This window comes from Pelophylax lessonae (assembly GCF_965119305.1).
Source record: "Pelophylax lessonae genome assembly, chromosome: 8".
Lineage (NCBI taxonomy): Eukaryota > Metazoa > Chordata > Amphibia > Anura > Ranidae > Pelophylax > Pelophylax lessonae.
Genome location: NC_138775.1, coordinates 139,952,571 through 139,975,015, shown reverse-complemented (window position 1 = coordinate 139,975,015; position 22,445 = coordinate 139,952,571). Strand labels below are relative to the sequence as shown.

The 22,445-nt window shown below is 42.1% G+C and overlaps 1 protein-coding gene across 1 annotated transcript in view; it reads left to right on the top strand.

Moving 5' to 3' along the window:
* EP300 (EP300 lysine acetyltransferase) overlaps window positions 1-22,445 on the top strand; it is a 141,264-nt gene that overhangs the window by 107,379 nt on the left and 11,440 nt on the right. Inside the window, exons 20-26 of the mRNA XM_082266481.1 lie at window positions 2,364-2,444; window positions 7,106-7,162; window positions 7,362-7,439; window positions 10,216-10,283; window positions 10,365-10,515; window positions 14,709-14,855; window positions 14,941-15,054. Coding sequence (XP_082122607.1) covers window positions 2,364-2,444; window positions 7,106-7,162; window positions 7,362-7,439; window positions 10,216-10,283; window positions 10,365-10,515; window positions 14,709-14,855; window positions 14,941-15,054 — 696 coding nt within the window. The remainder of the gene's footprint in view (window positions 1-2,363; window positions 2,445-7,105; window positions 7,163-7,361; window positions 7,440-10,215; window positions 10,284-10,364; window positions 10,516-14,708; window positions 14,856-14,940; window positions 15,055-22,445) is intronic.

Below are 22,445 nucleotides of genomic sequence, written 5' to 3'. Positions count from 1 at the left end.
GAGCAAACCCTGCGGTCGATGCCTGCAGACCTTATTTTATAAACTAAGAGAGAGTGGAATTGTGTCCGTCTCCGCTCTGCACAGTGAACGGAGACAAACCTGTCATTTGCCTGCTTGGCGGGGATCCGCGCAGCAATCCCCGCTGAGCAAGCAGATTCCGTCCCACGGAGGCGTCTGTGTGAAAGGGACTTTATGAACTTCAAGCTAAACACCGTTGTTGGGCATAAGCCAAACACTGCAGAACATCACAAACACACCAACCCCACTGTAAAACATGGAGGTGGTAGCATCATGCTATAGGAATGCCTCTCCTCAGTGGGTTCTAGAAGGTTTTTGTGGTTAGAAAGAATAGAATAAAATACAGAAAATTCCTGTAGCAAAACCTGGTGCAGTCTGAAATCCGAGGCTTGGGAGATTATTTTTCCAACAAGACAAGAACACCAGGTTTAAAGCCAAAACTATACAAGAATGGATTTAATTAACTTTTTTAATGTCTTGGGGTCCTTTCACATGAGCGATCCGATCAGATCCGCCTGTCAGTTTTTTTAGGCGGATCTGATCGGATCCTCCATGAATCCCTATGGGGCAGCGGATATCAGCGTAGACACAGTCAGCTGACACTCGCTGCCATCCGTATCCGATCCTGTCCGTGAAATACAGACGGATGGAAATCCTATTTTCTATCAGTCCATGGAATCGGATGAGAGCGGACAGGCGGTTCGCTCTCATCCGATTCCCCCATAGAGATGCATGGGGCTCTGACACCTCCCTCTCCGCCACAGAGCAGAGAGGGAGCTGTCGCCTGCCTGCTCAGCGGGGATCAGTGTATCGATCCCCCGCTGAGCAGCATGGATCCGCCTACGGAGGCGGACCGTGTGAAAGAAGCCTTAGAATGGCCAGGTCAGAATCCCAGAACAATAGAGTATTTTTGCTGGACTAGAAAAGGGCTATTCAGATTGATTCGATGTTTTTTAACAATACAACATAACTTCCAAGTGGCTAAATATTTTCTGTAGAACTTTAGTTTAAATACATTTGGATAATAATGAGGAATAGTTTTGTTACAAACAGTGAGCAATTGACATTTCATAACTTTCCAGTTTTGAGTGCCAGTTTTCATTCATTGTTTAAAAATGACAATAATTATGTTCATATGCTGCTTATTATCAACATGAGCAATATGTTTAAGTTTTGTATTTTATGTAGTGTGAATGTGTGTGTGTGTGTGTGTATAGAAGGATTCTGTGGCTTTTCACAGCATGGTGTCTTTTCAAGCAACCCTGCTTTGGCACTGCAACATTGCTAGCCTCATAGAATGATTTCTCCATTTGTCATGATAAAATTGTACTTTCGATTTGCATCTTACTCCGCTGTTATTCGGGACCTGCTTTGACCAACCAACGGTGCTAAGTTCTCTTTATAAAACTGCCAGCTAAAATTTTATCAGCCTTTTTTTTTTTTTTTTTTTTTTACTTCACTATAAGCTTTTTTCAAAAGAAGGAAGAAAATAAAGTTCATAAAGTCTCATGAACAGTTTTAATGTAATAATTGTAGGCATTATTCCAAATTGTTTAAGCAAGGCTGCAGAGTTGACCGCTGTTGTCATTTACTAGTGTGAATAATGTAGCATACAGATTTCTTTATTTTAGTGCATGTCCTTGTACGGTCTATAATTCACCAAACCATCGTGACTTAAATTCAGACATAACAAACTTGATCATTAAGCATTTTTCCTATACCTTGGCTTTTCCTTTAATGTACTCTTGCACTACATTTTGAAGTAATAGGCTTGTCATTGCAATAAATGCTTTTAACGTTTTACTTCTGTATAGATGGTCAATGTATACATATTTTTAAAGCTCACATTTACAGTGACTTTTAGTATAAAGTAGAGTCCTCTAAGCGGAGTAAGAAGACAAACCATGCCTCTTCCTGAACCTTGTGGGTTAATTAGTTTTTGTTAAATCTTTCCTTTTTATTTGCTGTGATTTTGCTGCTTGTAATCCCATTTCAAAAGAATCCTTTGCTAATCTGTGCTTTGCATTGGCTTTCTGCTTTGTGTTTTGTCGTGCTTCTGTTTGTCATGCCCCTCCCCCTCCCCCCGCTTTCTTTCTCTGTTATATGTATATTTCTTACCCTTCCCTATCCTTTCTGTGGTGACTTTGATTGCCGTGAATTTCAAACAAAATCGCGTCTTAAAAAAAAAAAATCAAAATTACCCTGGCATGTGACTTGGCTTGATGACCACCTGCGCAAACCCTGTGTGTCTCCTGCAACGTCCTCTGATGACCTCCCATTTCGCGTGGTTCGGCTGTGATTGCATGAACGAACAGTTCACCCAAATATGGCCTTCTTGCTGATAGGTACCACTTCTGTGAAAAGTGCTTCAATGAGATCCAAGGAGAGAGTGTATCTCTTGGTGATGACCCAACGCAGCCCCAGACGTAAGTATCATTTTATGAATTACATTTGTTGTGCTGTAGCATAGATCCTGTGCCTGTGTTTAAATAGTTCACCTCTATGGATTCTTTGTCGTGTAATTTTAGCATGTGTTTTCTTTCCTTATTTTTGCATTGTAAATGGCTGCTATATTTTACTAGGGTATTTTGTACAAACCTCTTTTTGTTTCGGTAAATTGTTCATTAATTTAAGGAACATAGTGTTTTTGAATATTCTTTTGTTAGGACTAACAACGTTTTATTGTATATTTTTAGTCAGCTATATACAGTATTGGATGTTACATATACATTTTTAATATTTACTTTATGTATCCAGCAGGTGGTACACTAGCCTCAGCCTTTCCCTCAGTGATTTAAAGTGGTAGTAAACACTGTTCTTTAAAGTAGAACTATAGGCAAAGGGAGGGTTATAATCTGTCAGATTTTTTCTCGCCATCTATGTCCCATTGTAGCGATTTCTCTTCACTTCCTGTCCCGAAGCCAAACGGGAAGTGAGTGGAAATCCCTGCAAATTTAAGGGAATTCCTTGGGGATCCCCAGCTCACCAGAACTAGTGTCCCCAAATTTCCCCTATTATATTTCTAGAAACAACCCAAAATTTGGGATTTTCTTTTACTTTTCACTTTCTATGATGACGGTAAACAAGACAAACGGAGAGGGTGATTCTCCCTAATGGGGGCACAGACAGCAATACAAATTTACAGATGTTTTAATACCTCTCCACTCTATCCAAAACTAAAAAAAAAAAATGTTGCCCTTTTTTCTAATACTTTAACTTGTACGTACAAATAAGCCTATAATCTTACCCGTAAGTACAGTGAATATCTCCTAAACTTGCAGAGTGCAGTGTCGCGGTTGTGACCCCCATAAGCATGCCCTGGAGTTATGTCATTGTGGCCTGGCCAATCAAACAGCCGGAGCCCGCAAAACCGGAAGTAAGACAGGGTCCAAGTCTGTCATAATATGCTAGTATGCATTGAATACTAGAACATTATGGCTTAAACTGCCTGGGGGCCCACTTATTTTTATGTTGGTGTTTGTTGACCTAAAAAAAAAATTGGATCCTGTTCTCTTAAAGCATGTTATACATCACAGTGCTTGTGCTGTGTAATTTGGCCCCATTTATTACCTGAAATACCTGGCTGATCCTGCCTGGCTATGCCCTCACCTCCTTTAAACTGACCACGGTGTATCATGGCTGCTGAACCTTGACACCTTAGTCAGTTTACCTGCCTCTGTCATCCGCAGCTGTCCTTTCCCCCCCTCCCTTCCTGCCTGTCGGCTCCCGTGTCAGGGCCCGCCCCCTCCCCTCTTGCTGCTGAAATAACATTTCATATCATATATAATCCCCCTTGTCTCCTAACGATAGGTGCTCCTGCGTCTGTGTTTTATATAAAAAAAATGCTGTATATACCACATTACAGAGCGCCGATCAGCACTCACGTGACCGGCCGCTTCTTTCCTCCTCCTCTTCGACTGACGTCAGCAGGGGAATCTCGGCCCCGCCCACTGCATCTGTCAGATGGAGAGAGGAGAGAGCCCGCCAGTCACGTGAGTGCCGATCGGCGCTCTGAAATTAGGTATATACTGTTTTTTTTTTTTTTGTTTTTTTTTTAAATGGAACAGGCACAAGTGCACCTATTGTTAGAAGATCAGAGGGATTATATAATGTTCTTACAGTTGGTTAACAACCACTGTAATGAAGCATTTTACTACCGTTTTAATGCAGTGTTAAAAGAGTAATTCTGTTTAATGAGCCAAATGACGTGCTCCTCTACTGTCCTCATACTTGTACAGATCTATATTACATTCAGCTCATAAAAAGGTACCGCTAAACCATCTTATTGGAAAATCCAGCCTATTTTGCAGCCTGAATATCGTGGAAACACACTGTATTAAAATGTTTACTACAATAAAGGTTTTATGACCGTTCTAAATTAAGCAGATCCTTATGCTTTAGGCCCCCCCCCCCCCCAACGATCTCTTACCAAAATGTCCAGGAATGCACGGCATATGTGCAGGTTATGGTAAACGTGTCTCTGACCGTACGCTCTTCCAGCGATGCAACCTCTGCTCCTCATTGTCGCAATTATATTTCTGTGTCTTCTTCCTGGTTTGGTGTCTTCCCTTTTGGCCCAGCTTGGAAGATGTAATTGCTATGTATAGTGCCAGGACAAAGTGACTCCTGTGCACGCAGATGGAGTCGGTATGGAATAAACAAAATCTAGCAGGTAGTAAACCGCTTTTGTGTGGAACAGAAATTAAAAGTACCAATAAAACCTACCCGGTAGAATTGTTTGAAATAACGAAAGTTCCAGTTCAACCTGTAAACCTGTACACATCAAATGTTTTTTTTTTTTTTTTTTTTTTCTGGTCTCTTTTTACATTAGTTCCTGCGGCTTTCTATCTGTATTCCATGAGGAGCTTAGGAAATAAGTTACGATCATTGTTTTAGTCTGAACCTGGAAGTTCTCAGGACTTGAGTGTTTATTCACAGCAGTACACAGCCCCGTTCATACTAGCGTTTGGGGGGGGGGGGGGTAAAGCCATGAGGTTTTACTATCCCCTTATGCTGGCATATACGAAAAATCGTTCAAACTCCTTTTCGAAAAACGAACACTCGGCCATGAGAGCAAACGATAGTGTCATCATGTAATGACCGATAAATCGTTCAATGGACATAAATGAATCCTATTTTTGTTTTTTTTACATCTGCCTAGTGCAAATAGTTTGGATGAGAAACACATTAATCTTTCAATTTATCGTTCGGCAGCAAATTTCTAAACTTGCCCTTCATTTTCTTGGCTCAAAAACATCACAACTGATTACCGATTTGTGCCCATTAAATGTACAAACTGTCCAAATGACCAAATTTCGGCCAATTTTTCGTGTAGTGTATGGCCAGCATTAACCACTCCCCCTTGCAGTGAGGGGTGTGTGCATATGCTTTAGCAGCATGGAAAAATTGTCTCCACTGTTGCATTCTGCGAGCAGTGCCGCCCTCTGAACAAGATTTACCTAAAAGGGGCATCCCTCAACTTCGTGAAATGCATGCAGTAGCAGTGCGCAAGTGCAGGATTCAAAGGGTTAAAGTAGGCAGTGAGGAGGTGATACTGTAAAACTGAATGAAGTTAAAGAAAAAGGAGGGAGGATTTCAATCATACTAAAGACTACAGCTGACCATAAGAGCCCATTCAGACTAGCACGACTTGTCAGGCGACCAAGTCGCCTGACAAGTCGCCCTCGGTCGCTCGCCATTGAGTAGTACAGGACCCGTTCTAATAGGAGCGACACAAGTCGTTCCGACTTAGAAAAAGGGTCCTGTACTACTTTGGGGTGACCTGGGAGCGACTTGCATAGACTTCCATTATGTGAAGTCCCTGCAAGTCTCCCCTTGAAGTTGGATCGCGCCAGTCTGAATGGGCTGTAAATGTTAAGACTTCTCTAAACCAGCCCCGCTTGACTAATCTGCAGTGCCAACTATTATATTCTGGCAGCCAGCACCCGTGGCTGCGAGAAGAACAGTCCCTGTATATGATTGGATGCTAGCAATGTGTGGTCAAGAAATTTATGCCCTGCTGTTTTGACCAAAGTTGATTGAAAAATCACCTTTTGTTGGGCTGAACCTCCCACAGAATAAATTTCAGCTGATTCAGCAGTAGTTGGGTGAAATTCAGTCTGTGTATGGCCAGCATAAGCAAAGCAAAGGGCATGTCTTTAGACTTTGGAAAGAGACAACTGCAGTAAATAACTCTGGGGTGTTTTTTTCTTTCTTTCTTTCCTGGGATGTCTGTATTTACATATACACATTAACACATAGGTAGCTGATGTTTTAACATGGTAAATGCAGCATTTATTTTAGTTCAATCTTATTTTATTGAAAGAAAAGGGTTTTACAGAGTTAGGGGAGAAGCATGGAGCATGAAACATACAGTAAAATAAGTCGTTCAGGAATGACATAAAGTAAACCGTGAGTAAGTGCATACAACAATCAACATCAATAAGTGCCAATATGGAACCTAAATCGCCAGGTCCATTAGAACCTGGCAGCAGCACAAGGACAAGATAACAGCAACTTGGGGTGTCAGGTGTTAACATAAAGAAGAGAAAAATAAAAGAAAGCATTTATTTTTATGTCCTTTATCTCAGTATGTGTATAAAAGTGTAGTGTTAATACAGACAAATAATCAGTGCCAGAAATTTGTGATAACACACTTATCTATCATGAATACCATCTAGAAAACCCCTTTATTTTCCCCCCTTTTCGGATGGCATCTTTTGGTGGATTCTTCTGGAGATTGGAGTCTTTGCACTTTTTTTGGACTACAATAACCACCTATTGTCCGGATAGTTGGTGCACATGTTTTTCACATTTGTTTATTTGTAAACTGTGAATATTACAAATTAATTCTGTATGCTTATATTGCAGATTATCACTAGATTGTGTGTATTGCACATTTTTGGCACTGTTTTTTTGTATAAGTGCTACACTTTTGTACACATTTATTAGTACTAGGTATCAAAGTACAGTGTTACCAGCTCTGGAGGTTGTTTATTCCAAGCGTGGAATTATTCATGCATGTCATTTTTCTCTGTGTGCACTGTACAATAAGTTTTCTGATTTTGTTTGCTTTCATTCACTTTAGTACCATCAACAAAGATCAATTTTCCAAACAGAAAAATGACACTCTGGAACCTGAACAGTATGTAATTTTGTTGTGCCTTTTAAATATTTTTATGTTTGCATGTATAGGCTTCTCAAAAGTTGTTTGTTTCCTTTCATAATCTCGTTCTGGCTCTAAAGGCCCTTAGAATCCCATTTCATACTCCTTTAGATTATAATGCTGCATATATTTTAGTTACACATAAATAAAAAATTGTATTGCTGCGTTTTTATTTTAGGTTTGTTGACTGCTTAGACTGTGGTCGGAAAATGCACCAAATTTGTGTTCTTCATAATGAGACAATCTGGCCAACTGGGTAAGCTTCTTTTTTTTTTTTTTTTTTTTCAGTGTTAAAGCCAGTTTAGTTTAAATTAATTCAAGATGTGTTTAGTTTACAGAATAATTGATGCACTGTTTTCAATGGTTATGCCACTAGAAGCCACTGTAGATATCCTATGTACAATACAGGGTGTACTAGAGCTGCACGGTTAATTGTTAAAAAAATCGCAATCTATATTCACCCCCCCCCCCATTCCCAAAATGTCATGTCCTCGATTGTTACAGAGCTGTTCATCATTGTTAAGGCTGTGAGATAACTATAAACACAATGTTTTGTAATGTATCTTTTCGTTCTTTTAGATCAAATGAATGAACTTTCATCTGTAAGTGAGGGCAGTTTAACCTATTAAAGACTAAACCTTTTTCTGACAGTTGTTGCTTACAAGTTAAAATCAGTATTTTTTGCTAGAAAATTCACTAGAACCCCCAAACATTGTACTTTTTTTTTTTTTTTAACAGAGACCCTGGAGAATAAAATAGCGATCATTTCAATCTTTAATGTCACACTGTATTTGCACAGAAGTCTTTCAAACGCAGTTTTTTTGAGAAAAAATACACTTTAATGAATCTTAAAAAAACTAAACAGTAAAGTTAGCCCAATTTTTTTGTATAATGTAAAAGATAATGTTACACCAAGAATCGTGATCTCATTTTTTCCAGAATTGTGCAGCTCTAGGGTGTACACCACCCTGTTTAGTTTCAGAGAGAGTTGGTGATTCCTCCCTAGGTCTGGTCCCAGTGCGCAGTCACGGGTGACTGCCTATTGCGCAACCACAAACCAGTGGTGAGTGGCTTGTCCACCTGTGCTACTGCATATAGACATGGCTGAGAGACTTCACAGAATACCAGGTGAGCAGGATATGTACTGCAGAACTCCTACAGCACAGGCCATGGCACGACCAGGGATTCTGAAACCTTCAGGTGAATGGTATACTGGAAGGCTTCCCCTGCCCCCATTGGTGCTAGTGCTTGGGATTGTGAGTATTGCGCCCCCCTTGAGGCCATGCAGGAATGGCGGATGTAGCTTTTGGGAGATCAGAATCCGATCTACTAAAAGCCCTTATTTCTGGAGACGGCCTTCTTGCCACAAACTCACTTATGGGGCAGCAAACTAAAGCTGGCTCTCCTGCAACATTCTGTTTCTTACTAACTTGTACAGGGCTCTGACCTCAAGGACTTTCATGTCCAAGGAGATGTTCTCAGCTGCTTTTTCCCCTGTGTTGGAGCAGCTAGCAGACATCTGTAAGCATCTGCAGAGAGATGACTGTAAGTAGTCTAGGTCTCCAGGAGGAAGGAAGGAAAGAAGGGCCCAAAGAAGCAGATTCTGCAGTGGCAACGGTTTTTATCATTAAGTCAGCACTGAGGACTAATAATGGCCAGGTTTCTTCATTGACTGCTAGCTTTCCACTTCTTGTTAAGAGCCTTTTTTGCAAGGAGTGGCTTACATTATTCCATCAGTGTGCTCCTCATTAACTCCATAGGACCTTAATCTAGTGTTTTGTTGATCCTTCAAAGGCCACCGTTTCAACCTATTTAGGATATTTCTGCTTTTTTCTTATCACACATGGTTGCCTTTCTCGTGACTGTCACCTTGATTAGGAGGGTGTTTGAGCCAGCAGCTTTGTCCTGTAAGGAACCTTTTTTTGTACTTCACAAGGACAAGGTTGTTTGACCATGAAACTCCTTCCTGCCTAAGGCAGTCTCCACGTTTCTTTTATATCAGGTCATCTTAAAGAGACTGCTCTCCATTGCTTGGTCCTGTTAGGGCTGTGCGAGTCTTGCAGCTGCTGCCTCGGTTTATCAATCTTGTTTGTGTCTCAGAAGGAACAGGTTCCTGTAAACAGTTGCTAGGTGGATTCGACAAGTCATTCAGGCATATGATCTGAAAGGAAGGGTTCTCCCCTTTCAGGTGAAGGAATACTCCCCCAGAAGTGTCGGTGAATCATGAGCTTTTCAACACCAGGCCTCTGTTTTCCAAGTCTGTATGGCAGCCACCTGGTCGTACATTTGCAAACTTATACCAGATGGATGTTCAGGCCTCTGCAGATGCTTGGTTGCAAAGTCCTGCAGTCTGCCCTGTGAGGGTATTCAGTTATTCCTCTTCTGTTCAGGATTGTTCTTGTTGGGCCTGTTTGCTACGGTTTGTTGTTGCTTACCCCTCATGGGATTGCTTTTGGACATCCAAGTATTCTAACAATAGACTTCCCTGTGTCTTGTACAAATAAGAAAACAATTTTTGACAGGCAGTGAGAGGAAATACTCATCTGTTGCCATCTTTGACCCAACGGTTCTTTTAGGCCTTGGAGCTGCAGGTAGTCCCCCAGTTTTCTTTGTCATTTTTTAAGGCCTGTTAGAATTTGTTTGCTGTGTTGCCCACCCCCCTCAGTATAACTGCTTTTGGATGTCCCAAATAAACTTTGTGTTCCATAAAGATGAGAATTTTTTTTCTCCTTGCTGGTAGGGGGAGGGTTTATCTTGGGCTGGCCTACAATTGTTTGTCAGTGTCCAAGCCACCTGTAGGTGGCAATAAAACCTGAAAGAATTTTAGATTTTAAAGTGAGTACAAAAATTAAAAATTTTCAAGCTTAAGATACTTTGATGGACACAACATAAAAGAAAAAAAAATTGTTTTTTGGCAGTCATTAAAAAGAAATCTTTCTGCTCAAGATGTACATGTAGTTAAATATACAGATGTTTGAGGCATTTTGCTCTAAACTGACTTTGTTTTTCTTTTTGTGTTTTTTTTTAACTAGTTTTGTTTGCGAGCGTTGCCTGAAGAAAGGTGGCCAAACCAGAAAAGAGAACAAGTTTTCAGCAAAACGTAAGTGCCATTTTATTATTGTTTGAATCAATCCTCAAATATTGAAGTTTTATAATTTAGGCTATTAAACTTTTTCAACAGGACTTCCTACTACAAGATTAGGTACATTTTTGGAGAATCGGGTCAATGATTTTCTAAGAAGACAGGCTAATCCTGAGGCTGGAGAAGTTAGTGTGCGTGTTGTCCACGCTTCTGACAAAACTGTGGAAGTGAAACCTGGCATGAAAGCCAAGTAAGTAAAGCATTGAGGCCAGATACATCCAGGCAACTAGTGCCATGGTAATCTGTATGTTTTCTCTTAGTACAGGTGTGCTTTTTTTCTTTTTTTTTTTTTTTTTTTTTTTAAACCTTCAATTTTTTTCAGTGAAGCTAAGCTATGTCATAGCCGATATGGTAATCACATGGTTGCGAACCAGTGTGATTGATTGGTTCCCAATTGTCATCGGTAACCAAAGCTGTCAGTGGCACTTATCAACTGGGCATCATGCTGAGGAATGTTAATAAAATTGTGCATGGAAAGGCATTAAACATTTTTTTTTTTTGTTTTTTTTTTACATGGTTTTAAAAGATTGTTTTGGCCATACTTTACTCGTGGTTCACAGGAGTTCGCTTAGTCCTGCACTCCGGTGACCCAGATTCAGCTGACAGCAGGCTGAAGCTCTTTATCAACTGATGTCCAGAGCTGGTCCAGGCTGTGCAAAGATCCCGACAATGTCAGGATTCGCCCTGATGCCTGACCAGCAGCTAGCTCAGCCTCTCAGCACTTAGCTGAGGCTGAATCAGCTGCTCCGGCACCCTTCACAGCCCTGCACGCCAGTAAGCGTTGGAGGGGCAGAGCAGAGAGGAGACCGATGGTCTCTGCTCAGTGAAGACCGAGAATCAAGTGATGAGCGCTCATGTGATTTCCCGGTTCTTGGTCGTAGAGCCAGCGGGAGACTGCCGCAATAGATCAGTTCTGCAGCCATCTACAGTGCATCCGGTACTCAGTGCTTCACTTTTTCCACATTTTTTAATAATGCAGCCACATTCCAAAATAAATTCATTATTTTCTTCAAAATTCTGCAAACAATACCTCTTAATGACACTGTGAAAGAAGTTTGTTTGAAATATTTTCAAATTTATTAAAAATATCACGTGTACAATAAGTATTCACACATTTTCTCAATATTTTGTTGAAGCACCCTTTGCACCAATTACAGCTTCAATATTTTTTATGTATGATGCTACAAGCTTGGTACACCTAGCTTTGGGCAGTTTCTTCCATTCTTCTTTCTGGACCTCTCAAGCTCCATCAGGTTGGATGGGGCACGTCGGTGCACAGCCATTTCTAGATCTCTCCAGAGATGTTCAATCTGGTTCAAGTCGGGGCTTTGGCTGGGCCACTCAAGGACATTCACAAAGTTGTCCCTCAGCCTCTCCTTTGTTATCTTGGCTGTGTGCTTAAAGTGGAGTTCCACCCATTTTCGGAACTTTAGATCTATGTAATCCCCTTTAAAATGGCTTTTACCAATGGAAACTTTTTTTTTTTGCTAGTAAATACCTTAATTTTGGCTTTATTCCTCCTCTCCTCACTTCCTGGTCCGATCGGCGATGACGTCATTCGGCGATCCGCAGTGTCTGCTGGGATGTATTCTATTCCAGAAATCTCGCAGTAGCTGTATCTGTACTGAGCCGTGCCTGTCCCGCCTCCGCCCCGCCTCCTCTGATTGAGTTTCATTGTATGAATGTATTAAGGCTGTTCTCTGCCCCGCCTCCTCTCATTGAATTGCATTGTATGAATGTATTAAGGCTGTTCTCTGCCCCGCCTCTGCCCCGCCTCCTCTCATTGATTTGTAAGAGGAGGCGGGGCGGAGGCGGGGCAGAGAACAGCCTTAATACATTCATACAATGCAACTCAATGAGAGGAGGCGGGGCGGAGGTGGGGAAGGCACGGCTCAGTACAGATACAGCTACTCCGAGATTTCTGGAATTGAATACATCCCAGCAGACACTGCGGATCGCCGAATGACGTCATCGCCGATTGGACCAGGAAGTGAGGAGAGGAGGAATAAAGCAGAAATTAAGGTACTTACTAGCAAAAAAAAAAAAAAAAAGTTTCCATTGGTAAAAGCCGTTTTAAAGGGGATTACATACAGCTATGTATTCCAACCTATTAAAAATGGGTGGAACTCCGCTTTAAGGGTCGTTGTCCTGTTGGAAGATAAACCTTTGGCCCAGTATGAGATCCAGAGCCCTCTGGAGCAGGTTTTCATCAAGGTTTTAATCAAGGATGTCTCCCTACATTGCTGCATTCATCTTATCCTCGATCCAAACTAGTCTCCCAGTTTCTGCCGCTGAAAAACATCCCCACAGCATGATGCTGCCACCACTATGCTTCACTGTAGGGATGATATTGGCCAGGTGATGAGTGGTGCCTGCTTTCCTCCAGACATGACTCTTGCCATTGAGGCCAAAGAGTTCAGTCTTTGTTTCATCAGACCAGAGAATGACCTTCACCAAGGCTGAATCCAGAGTCAGGCCCAGATAAACCAGTCTCAAGGAAGGCATGGTCTAAGAAGATATGGAGCTGCGTCTGTCGATTTAACTCAAGAGAAAAGGATTTTATGGTAAATACAAAAAAATTTTTTTACATGGTCTGAGAGTCCTTCAGGTGCCTTTTGGCAAACTTCAGACGGGCTGTCATGGTACTGAGTGGCTCCCATCTGGCCACTCTACCATACAGGCCTGATTGGTGGAGTGCTGCAGAGATGGTTGTTCTTCTGGAAAGTTCTCCTTTCTCCACAGAGAAAGGCTGGAGCTCTGTCGGAGTGACCATCGGGTTCTTAGTGACCTCCCTGACTAAGGCCCTTCTCCCCCAATCGCTCAGTTTGGCCGGGCGGCCTGCTCTAGGAAGAGTCCTGGTGGTTCGAAACTTCTTCCATTTACGGATGATGGAGGCCACTGTGCTCATTAGGACCTTCAATGCTGCAGACATTTTTCTGTACCCTTCCCCAGATCTGTGCCTCGATACAATCCTGTCTCGGAGTTCTACAGACAATTCCTTGGACCTAATGGCTTGGTTTTTCCTCTGACATGCACCGTTAACCGTGGGAACCTTATATAGACAGAAGTGTGCCTTTCCAAATCATGTCCAACTAACTGAATTTACCACAGGTGGACTCCAATGAAGTTGTAGAATTATCTCAAGGATGATCAGTGGAAACAGGATGCACCTGAGCTCAATTTCTTTAATTTGCAAAGATTTCAAACAAAATTCTTTCACATTGTCGTCATGGGGTATTGTTTGTAGAATTTTAAAGGAAAATAATGAATTTAATCCATTTTGGAATAAGGCTGTAACATAACACAATGTGGAAAAAGTGAAGCGCTGTGAATACTTTCCGGATGCACTGTAGGGGAATTTGTATGTTTGTTTTTCTTTGGGTTTTTTTTTTTTTTTTTTAATACCTTACTTCTTTTAAGCCTTACCACAAACTTTGGATTTGAGACCTGGGCTTTGCTTGATCCTAGGCAGACCCATTTGGGTTTTCTTTTTTAAATCGGTGTGTGTGTATATAAAAGGTCCTGGTCCTGCGGGAAGGCAAACCTCCATATGTGAGGTTCCTCCATGTGTGTACGTAGGTTGTTTATTAGCGTTGTTTTGTTTTTCATTAAGTGTTCCATTAGAGCGATTTCTCCTGATTTACTGTCCTGGTTACTACAAGTTCACTAGACAGGTAATGAGGCCTCAAAAGATCTCTAATGGCAACAAAGAGGAAAATTTAAAAAATCCTTTTTCGAGTAGGCTAAAGATAGAACCTTAGTCAACTTTTTAAAGCTATGTCCCTGTTTTACATTTCCCCCTCACCAGCTGGGAACTTTAGGCACCAAGACAGTGAGCAAGAGGAAGGCAATACAACAAAGCCACTAATAAGTGTGAAAACAGATGAGTTCTAATTCTTCCATGCTCTGTTTTAAACTTGAGAACAGACCGCTGATCTCTATTTACTAGCAGAAGCAAAACTGAGATGCTGTCTGTTGAAATTAGCAAAGCAATATCCCTACTACCAATATGCTTTGTTTTGTAGCAATGAAAAGGAGTTCAGTAAGGACATATCACCTCATTAGCATAATTCATGTGAAATTTAAAAAAAATAGTTTCCCTTTTTGTTGCTTACATAAAATTGAAAGCAAGTCTGTTTTGGGAAATTTACTGTTTTTATTCCATTTTACAGAACAGTTGCATAACAGATGCAAATTTCAGTTCTCAAAGGAAATGTATTTTCAAAAACGTTGGATGCTCTATTTTTTTTTTTTTTTATTTAAATTTAAATGGGTTAAGATATTTTTTGTCCTTGATTAGTGCATCCCAGTTTTTAAAATTTTGCATTAATTAAAAAAAAAAAAAAAAAGTTACATTCTGTTTTCCCTTTTACTTGGTTTCAGGTTTGTGGATACAGGGGAAATGGCAGAGTCTTTCCCTTACCGTACAAAGGCCCTTTTTGCTTTTGAAGAGGTAGATGGTGTTGAGTTGTGCTTTTTTGGCATGCATGTACAGGAGTATGGGTCAGACTGCCCACCACCCAACCAGAGGTAATTATACAATTTATCATTATCCTCATTTCACATACCTTATCTCAATTCCATATGACTATGTTCTATTATTCCCACCTCCTAGGCGTGTATACATCTCATACCTGGATAGTGTTCACTTTTTTCAACCAAAAAGCTTGAGGACAGCAGTCTACCATGAGATTTTAATTGGATACCTTGAATATGTTAAGAAACTTGGGTAAGTAGTGTATTTTTTTTTATAGCAGAGTGCAACTGTATAGTAGAACATGGATCTATGCAGCCAAAAAAAAAAATATAGGATGTAGTGTGCCCATAGCATTACCACACCAGTCTTGGTTTTTCTGAGTAACCCTCTGTAACACTATTGTTCTTGCCAGTAAGTCTGTTGTTTTTCAACTTCCTTACAGCCCAAGCTGTCTTGCAAAATTGACAGAGGGTTAGGACAAACCATTTAACACTGACAAGGGTGTTAACAATGGTCTGCTTTTATTCATTTAAAGTGGCATTAAAGTCTGCAATAATAAGCTTAGCTCATTAGAAAAAACAGAAAATTTCCCAGCACACTTACCAGCTAGCCTGCAACAAAACCTAATTGGTCATGTCTATATTTGTTTGTGTTAAAACAGTGGTTTTATTTGCACACATTTGCAAATGTATGTGAAAGACAGTGTTTTACCAAGGCTCCTCTGTGTACTGTGGTCTTAACCCTAAATAGTTTGAGTCTCTTGCAAATTAGAGCACATATAGCAGTAGATAAATCAAGGGCAGGTTAGCCTTGTGGGAGCCCACTCCTCCTTAAAGGTACAGGAACACATTGGGCACACAGCAAAAGCACTATGGCAGCTTAAGATATCAAATGTGTACAGTACAGATAAGTGACAACCACCCCAATCTATAACTAGCCTTTATAGTAAGGTCCACATGGCAGGGGCTTTGCACATTACAAACAGAATGATTACAAAAAAAGGTTAGTTGCATGTGTTTTCTTTTCAACATCCTTTACGGCCCATGCTGGTCTTGCAAAATTGGCTGTTAGAGAGTTGAGACAAACCATTCAACACTAAAGTCTAGTACACATGGGCCAAATTTCTGACTACATCGGCAGGTTCAATAAATACCGGCTGACATTCGGCCTGTGTGTATGGCAGCCGTTCACTGTGCGCCTACCACCCTTTACTTCTGTTTAGCAGACTTTTCCCTGTGTACCTCATTCAGAGTTTGTGAGATTTATGAATTCCTGTTTAGCATGGCTTCCCTTCTTGTGCAGTCTCTCAGTACCCTGTCGGCGTCTCCCTTTTGAGTTTCTGATATCTGGGCATGGCTCCAACCTGGTCTTTTCAGATCAAAACGTTCTAGGGGGTATTCACTGGACTTTGACCAGGGAGGGCATAGTCAAGTTCCCCATCCTAAGAGGCCTCAAAATGAACATTTGACCTTGCTTGTCCCTTGAGTTTGAATCTCTGGGACAGAACCATTTTCAAGTCTGCGCAGCCTTCTGTTAGAGTGAGGGTTAAGCATGTAAATGCCCCTCTTGTCATCCTTACAAAATATTTATCACTGTAGAAGGTCCTGTACTCATTTGGACAGTAAGCAGGCTGTTAGAACAGTTCCCTTCTGCACTGTCCCCCCTAAAGGGGTAGATTAGGTTTAGAGGCCTTTGTGGAACCTGACCACTGGCAGATAGGTCCTCTTTTTATGGCCAAGCTGTGGTGTTCTAAGGAAGTCTCCATAGATCCTTCCTTTTTCCTATTCTCCATCATATGGTTATTTCCTAGTATCTAGTACTGGGATTCCTACCCCTCACCTCTTAGTGGAAGATATTGCTCTTTATAGGGGTAGGTTGGATGATTCCCAAATTCATATATTTAGTAAATAGCTAGGAAGGTGTACAGTGTGGCTCACATCCCAGAAATACCTATAGTTGTTGGAAGGAGTCCTACCTATTGTGTGTATGTATATATAATGTGTGTGTGTGTGTGTGTGTGTGTGTGTGTGTGTGTGTATGTAAAAAAAAAAACATGTATAATCAGTGCAATATTAAATTATGTGCCAAAATCCATTATGAAAATGTAATGGCCTTGACTGAGGCTAAAAATTCATTGCTGCCTTCACTTGGCAGAGTGTATCCACCTTAAGCTTTCAAAACAAATAAACATATACCGTACTCAGTGTAGAACAACCAATATAAGGGCAATAAAATATTGAAAAAACAAATTAAATGAACGCTGATAAAGTCCAAATATGTGCAATCCAACGCTGTGTGATTCAAGTGACAGTTCAAAGTAGAAATCCGAAAAAATTGTAACCCACTGAATTTTGTTGACCACAACCCTTGGCTAAAATGCCTGCTCACCTCCAAATAGTTACCCCACTACAGAGTCATATTTACCATAAAGATTATCCCACTGAATGCCACCAGGGTACTCCTCCTCTAGGTGTCTAAGCTTTACTCACCTCCTCTTAGGGTTTCGATCAATCATATGCGGCCATAAAATTATAAAAGATAACCATAGTGCTCTCTGCTTCGACTATTTATTATATAAAACGTAACATAGGGATTAAAAATAATCACAAAAGTGTATAAAAAACATGCATGTCATCAGCACATGTTGCTGATACAGCATCCAAAATAACGGCTCATCCCACCTGTAAGTGTGGACCCCTGTATACCGAACCGGGAGAGAGGAATCAGAATGGGTGACTCCTAATGCATGTGTCACCGCACCTCATCAGCTCTTCCTCCCTTCAGCATGTGGGTATGTGTACTTCCGCCCTGCTCCCATCCACCGGAAATTACGTATCGGCTAAGCAGGATAGAATAGAACCTTAAGGGACGTCCTAGGAAGTGACGTTCGAGAATCGGATCGTATAAGGAACAGCGCTAATTTCTGCTCTTCCAGCTAGCCCTACTGCCCAAACAACTACCGCCCATTCTGCAACCAAAAACAATAACCCAACTACTCTCTATCTATCTATCTATATATATATATATATATATATAAAATGGGGACTAACGTACACTAAATTTTTCCTATCCTACAAAAACCCCAATTTTTTTAAGAAACGCACTCCTTGTGGCCAGGTCTCCAGTTTGTCCACACTCTCAAGAGTGAACATACACATCCTCATATTAATCTAAAAGCACAAAAAAATGCTATGTTACCCATTTATCCTAGTCTGATCCAAACAAACTAAACCATAAAATCACATGATATCTTAAACAATACAAGTTAACAAACCACTTCCTCTAAATTATTACAACCAGAATATGCTTAAGAGTCTCCTATTGTTAAATAATAACCCCATAATACTAATATTTAGTGCTGATAAAACTGTTTAGGTCAAAATTGCTATTAATACCTAGAGGGGCAAGAACTTTAGTCTTGTAGATCCAAAAGGATTCTCTTTCACTTAGCTGTCTAATCCAATTCCCCCTCTCCAATGTTTAATGACCTTTTCAATCCCCCAAAATCTTACTCTCGAAGGGTCTTTGTTATGTACCATTCTAAAATGTTTGGGAACACTTTTTTTTTACCTTTTTGAATATTGGCCATATGTTCTCTTAAGGCCTGTACACACGATAAGAAAATCGGGAGAAAAATTTTGTCTGAATGATCTGCCGATTTTCAAATCATTAGTATAGTGCTTTCGACAGCCGATTACGAATTTTCGTACGACAAAAACCGGATGTGCATGTTAGAAAAAAAAATTTCGTATGTGAATACAACGTCCGATTTTCGTTTAATCAGTACAGTTATCGTCCGAAAAAACTCGTAAGAGCAAGACTACGCATGTTTGGAAACAAAAGAATACATTACAAAACAATTCCAACACATGACATCGCTTCTGAAGTTGAATTTTGTCATACGAGAATTTTCGTTTCAAAGTTATCTCTTCACTTTCGATATGAGACTAGCATGCAACAAAGAACTGAAGAAAATTTGTCTGATAATCTGATCGTGTGTATGAGGCTTTACCCTCACTTGAAGCTCCCTGGAGGTCTGTCCCATATATTGTATACCACAATCACATTCTAACATGTAGACCACCCCCTTTAGTGATGAAATGAGATTTGTGGACACCCTGGAGACCTGGCCACAAGGAGAGTTTCTTACGTAAGGATTGGGGTTTTTGTAGGGTAAATATAGTGTACATTATCTTTATTTATAGGGAGTAGTTGGGGTATTGTTGTTTTTTGGTTGCAGGATGGGCAGTAGTTGTTTGGGCAGTAGGGCTAGTTGGAAGGGCTGAACTTAACGCTGTTCCTTATACGATCATTTTCTTTGACACAACTAGAGACCCAGGGAGTGGGTGGGCATATATGAGGGTGCAGTGGTGGTGATCCCAGCAAAGCTTTAGCAAGTATCCAATCAATTGAAGGCGTCCTATAACCTGTGGTCTATGACTTCCTGCCCTGTACGCCAAAATATGGAATTTACTGGTAGGTCAAAATTGGCTTTTTGTCCTTAAGTGTCAACCTTGTTAAAATTAGTTACATTTATTAACCACTTTGCGCCGGTGCTATATCCAAAAGAAGGCTACAGCGCGGGCTTAAAATGCCAGGATGGCGTACATAGATGTCCTCCTGCTCTCAGGGCATGCTTTGTAATTGCTGTGTCCTTTGGACTCGGCTGCTCACTGAGCAGGATAAAGGGCCAATCACAGCTGGCCCTTTACCACTTAATCAGCTGTCAACCAATGACAAATGATCACGGTAGTAAACAGAAGCCGGTTTATGTCTGTCTGTTTTTTTTTTTTTTCACGCTGTCAGCGTGAAGAAAAGAAGCAAGCCGTTAAGTGGCTACTGTTAGAGGGACATTGGTTCCCTGTAGTGATCATCAGTGCTGAAAATCAGTGCCCATCACTACTGCTAATCAATGACCACCAGTGCCTCCTGATCAGTGCCACCTCAATTCCCATTAGTGCCACCTCGTTGCCCATTAGTGCAACCTCGTCAGTGCCCATTAGTGAAGGCAAAAAAATTTCTGTTTGCCAAATGTATAACAGTCTGGCCAGCAAATGTGACCCGACCTTGACTCCGCACTAGGTTGGCCGTGACATGGCCCCACTGGACAGGGTCTGGCCGGAGAGTTTTAACGCCTCGCAAGGACACATAGCCCTGGTGACAACCTGAGTCGCAATGTGCCTCTGAACCGGCAGCACCCCCATTCCAAGATGGAGAGGTGGTCTGCCTGGAGCGGAGACGTCTCCGGCCATGCAAAGCGTGGTTTTGGGGGGGGGGGGGGGGGGTGGGTGGTACCTACTGTGTCCTAGTGTACCTGTGAGCCAAGCAAAAAACGTCCTTTGCTTTCACCTGCATCCTCGGTCTCCTCAGATCCTGAGGTTGATTTTGCCTCTGCAAATGCGAGTCACCCTACCGGGTCTGTGTGCATGCACCCTGAGTGCTATGATAGTGAGAATGATTCCTCTTCCACTACAGTGGCGCATAAAAAAGCGTTAGTGCATGCGCTGATAGCGGGAAACTTTGAAATTGGAGGACGCAGCTGCTGCTGCGTTGGCTGCGCTGGTGCAATTTGGTGTGAACTCTGCAAGAGTTCGGATGGAAACTGAATTTCCAAAAATCTGTTCTGGTCCCGTCCACCAAGCTGAATTATCTGGGCCTGACCCTGGACACACGGCCTCAGCCCAGGTGTTTCTTCCGGAGGTGAAACTCCAAAAGTTGTAGGATGCGATACGGATCCTGTTTGTCCAGCCGGCAGTCATCTCTCAGGACTTGTATGCAAGTGCTAGGCTTGATGGTCTTCACCTTCGAGGCGGTTCCCTTTGCTCAGTTCCATACCATATCTCTGCAATAAGAGATTCTTGCCAAATGGAACAAGAACCCACAGTCTCTAGATCTGATCCTGGTGAGCCGGGGTACGAAGGGGTCCCTGATCTGGTGGCTTTACTCTCCGGCACTTGGACAGTAAAAATCGTTTCTCCTCCTGTACTGGACGGTGGTCACCACGGATGCCAGCCTGTCTGGGTGGGGAGGTGTCCTGGGCACGGTTTGTGCTCAGGGGGTTCGGACTCTGAAGGAGTCCAGCCTTGGCGATCAATATCCTGGAAATTCAGGCGATTGGGCCTTGCCTGACCCAATGGATGGTTTGTCTGTAGGTGTACCCCGGTAAGGATTCAATCGGATAATGCCACTGTTATGGCATGTGTCAATCCTCAAGGGGGCACCAAAAGTGCCCTAGCCGCCCGGGAAGTAGCTGGCATTCTAAGGTGGGCAGAACTTTGTTCCAGCCATCTCTGCTGTGCATATTCCAGGGGTAGAACATTGGCAGATGGACTACCTCATTCGGCAGTCGTTGGATCAGGGAGAATGTTCTCTCCACCAGGAGGTGTTTCATCCACTGTGTCTCCGATGGGGGACTCCCAATGTGGACCTGTTGGCCTTGCGTCTCAACAGGAAGGTGCAGATATTCGTAGCAAGGTCTTGGGATCCTCTTTCCGATGCCACTGACGCTCTGGTGGCTCCTAGGGGCCAGTATCGTCTGATGCACGCATTTCCTCACGATAACTCTTCTGTCAAGACTCCTGCGAAGAATCGAGGCAGGAGGGATTCTGGTCATCCCAGTGGCTCCGGACTGGCCTCACGGGTTCTGGTATGCAGACCTAGTACAGCTGGTCGCCGATGTCCCTTGGAGACTCCCTCTCAGAAAAGATCTGTTCGCTCAAGGATCGATCGTCCATCCTGCTTTACAGTCGCTGGCTTTAATGGCTTGGCTGTTGAAAGCAAGGTGCTGAAGGATAGAGGGGTGTCTGAATTAGGGATTCCTACACTGTTAAAAGCTAGAAAATCTACTTCTAGGAAGATTTATTATCAAGTCTGGAGGACGTACATTGCTTGGTGTGAGTCTCGAGGGGGTCTCCCCCGTTCCTTTTCGGTGTCTCGTGTTTTGGATTTTTTCCAAAGAGGTGTATATCAGTATTTGACTTGGGTACCATCAAAGGCCAGATTTCAGCCCTGGCGATTTTCTCTCAGCGCCCATTGACCACTAATTTCTTGGTTCACACCTTTTGTTCAGGGGGTCCGCCACCTGTCTCCCCCAGTGAGGTCTCGGTTACCTCCGTGAGACCTCAATTTAGTGCTATCGTTTCTTCAGAAACCGCCTTTTGAAAATATTTGTGAGGTTTCTCAGCTTACTCTGTCACAGAAGGTAGCCTTCTTGGTTGCTACTACTTCTGTGTGCAGGGTGTCGGAGTTGGCTGCATTGTCTTGTCGTTCACCCTATCTGGTGGTTCACAGACAAAGTGGTGCTTTGTTCCTGCCAGTTGTTCCTTCCCAAAATCGTCTTTGGTTTCCATTTAAATGAAGTGATTGTGTTGCCTTCCTTGTGTCCTAAGACTAAGCATCCAAAAGAGATTGCCTTACATTCCTTGGATGTTGTTCGGGCAATCAGGGTGTACATGGCGGCAACTGAGTCGTTGCGAAAATCGGAATTCTATTTGTCCTTACGGATGGACCCCAGAAGGGGGCTAGCCGCATCTGCTGTGACCATTTTGTATGGATCAGGCAGACAATGGTGCAGGCCTACTCCATTAAGGGTCAGGATCCTTCTTACCCAGTTTAGGCGCATTCTATGAGGGCGCTTAGTTTCT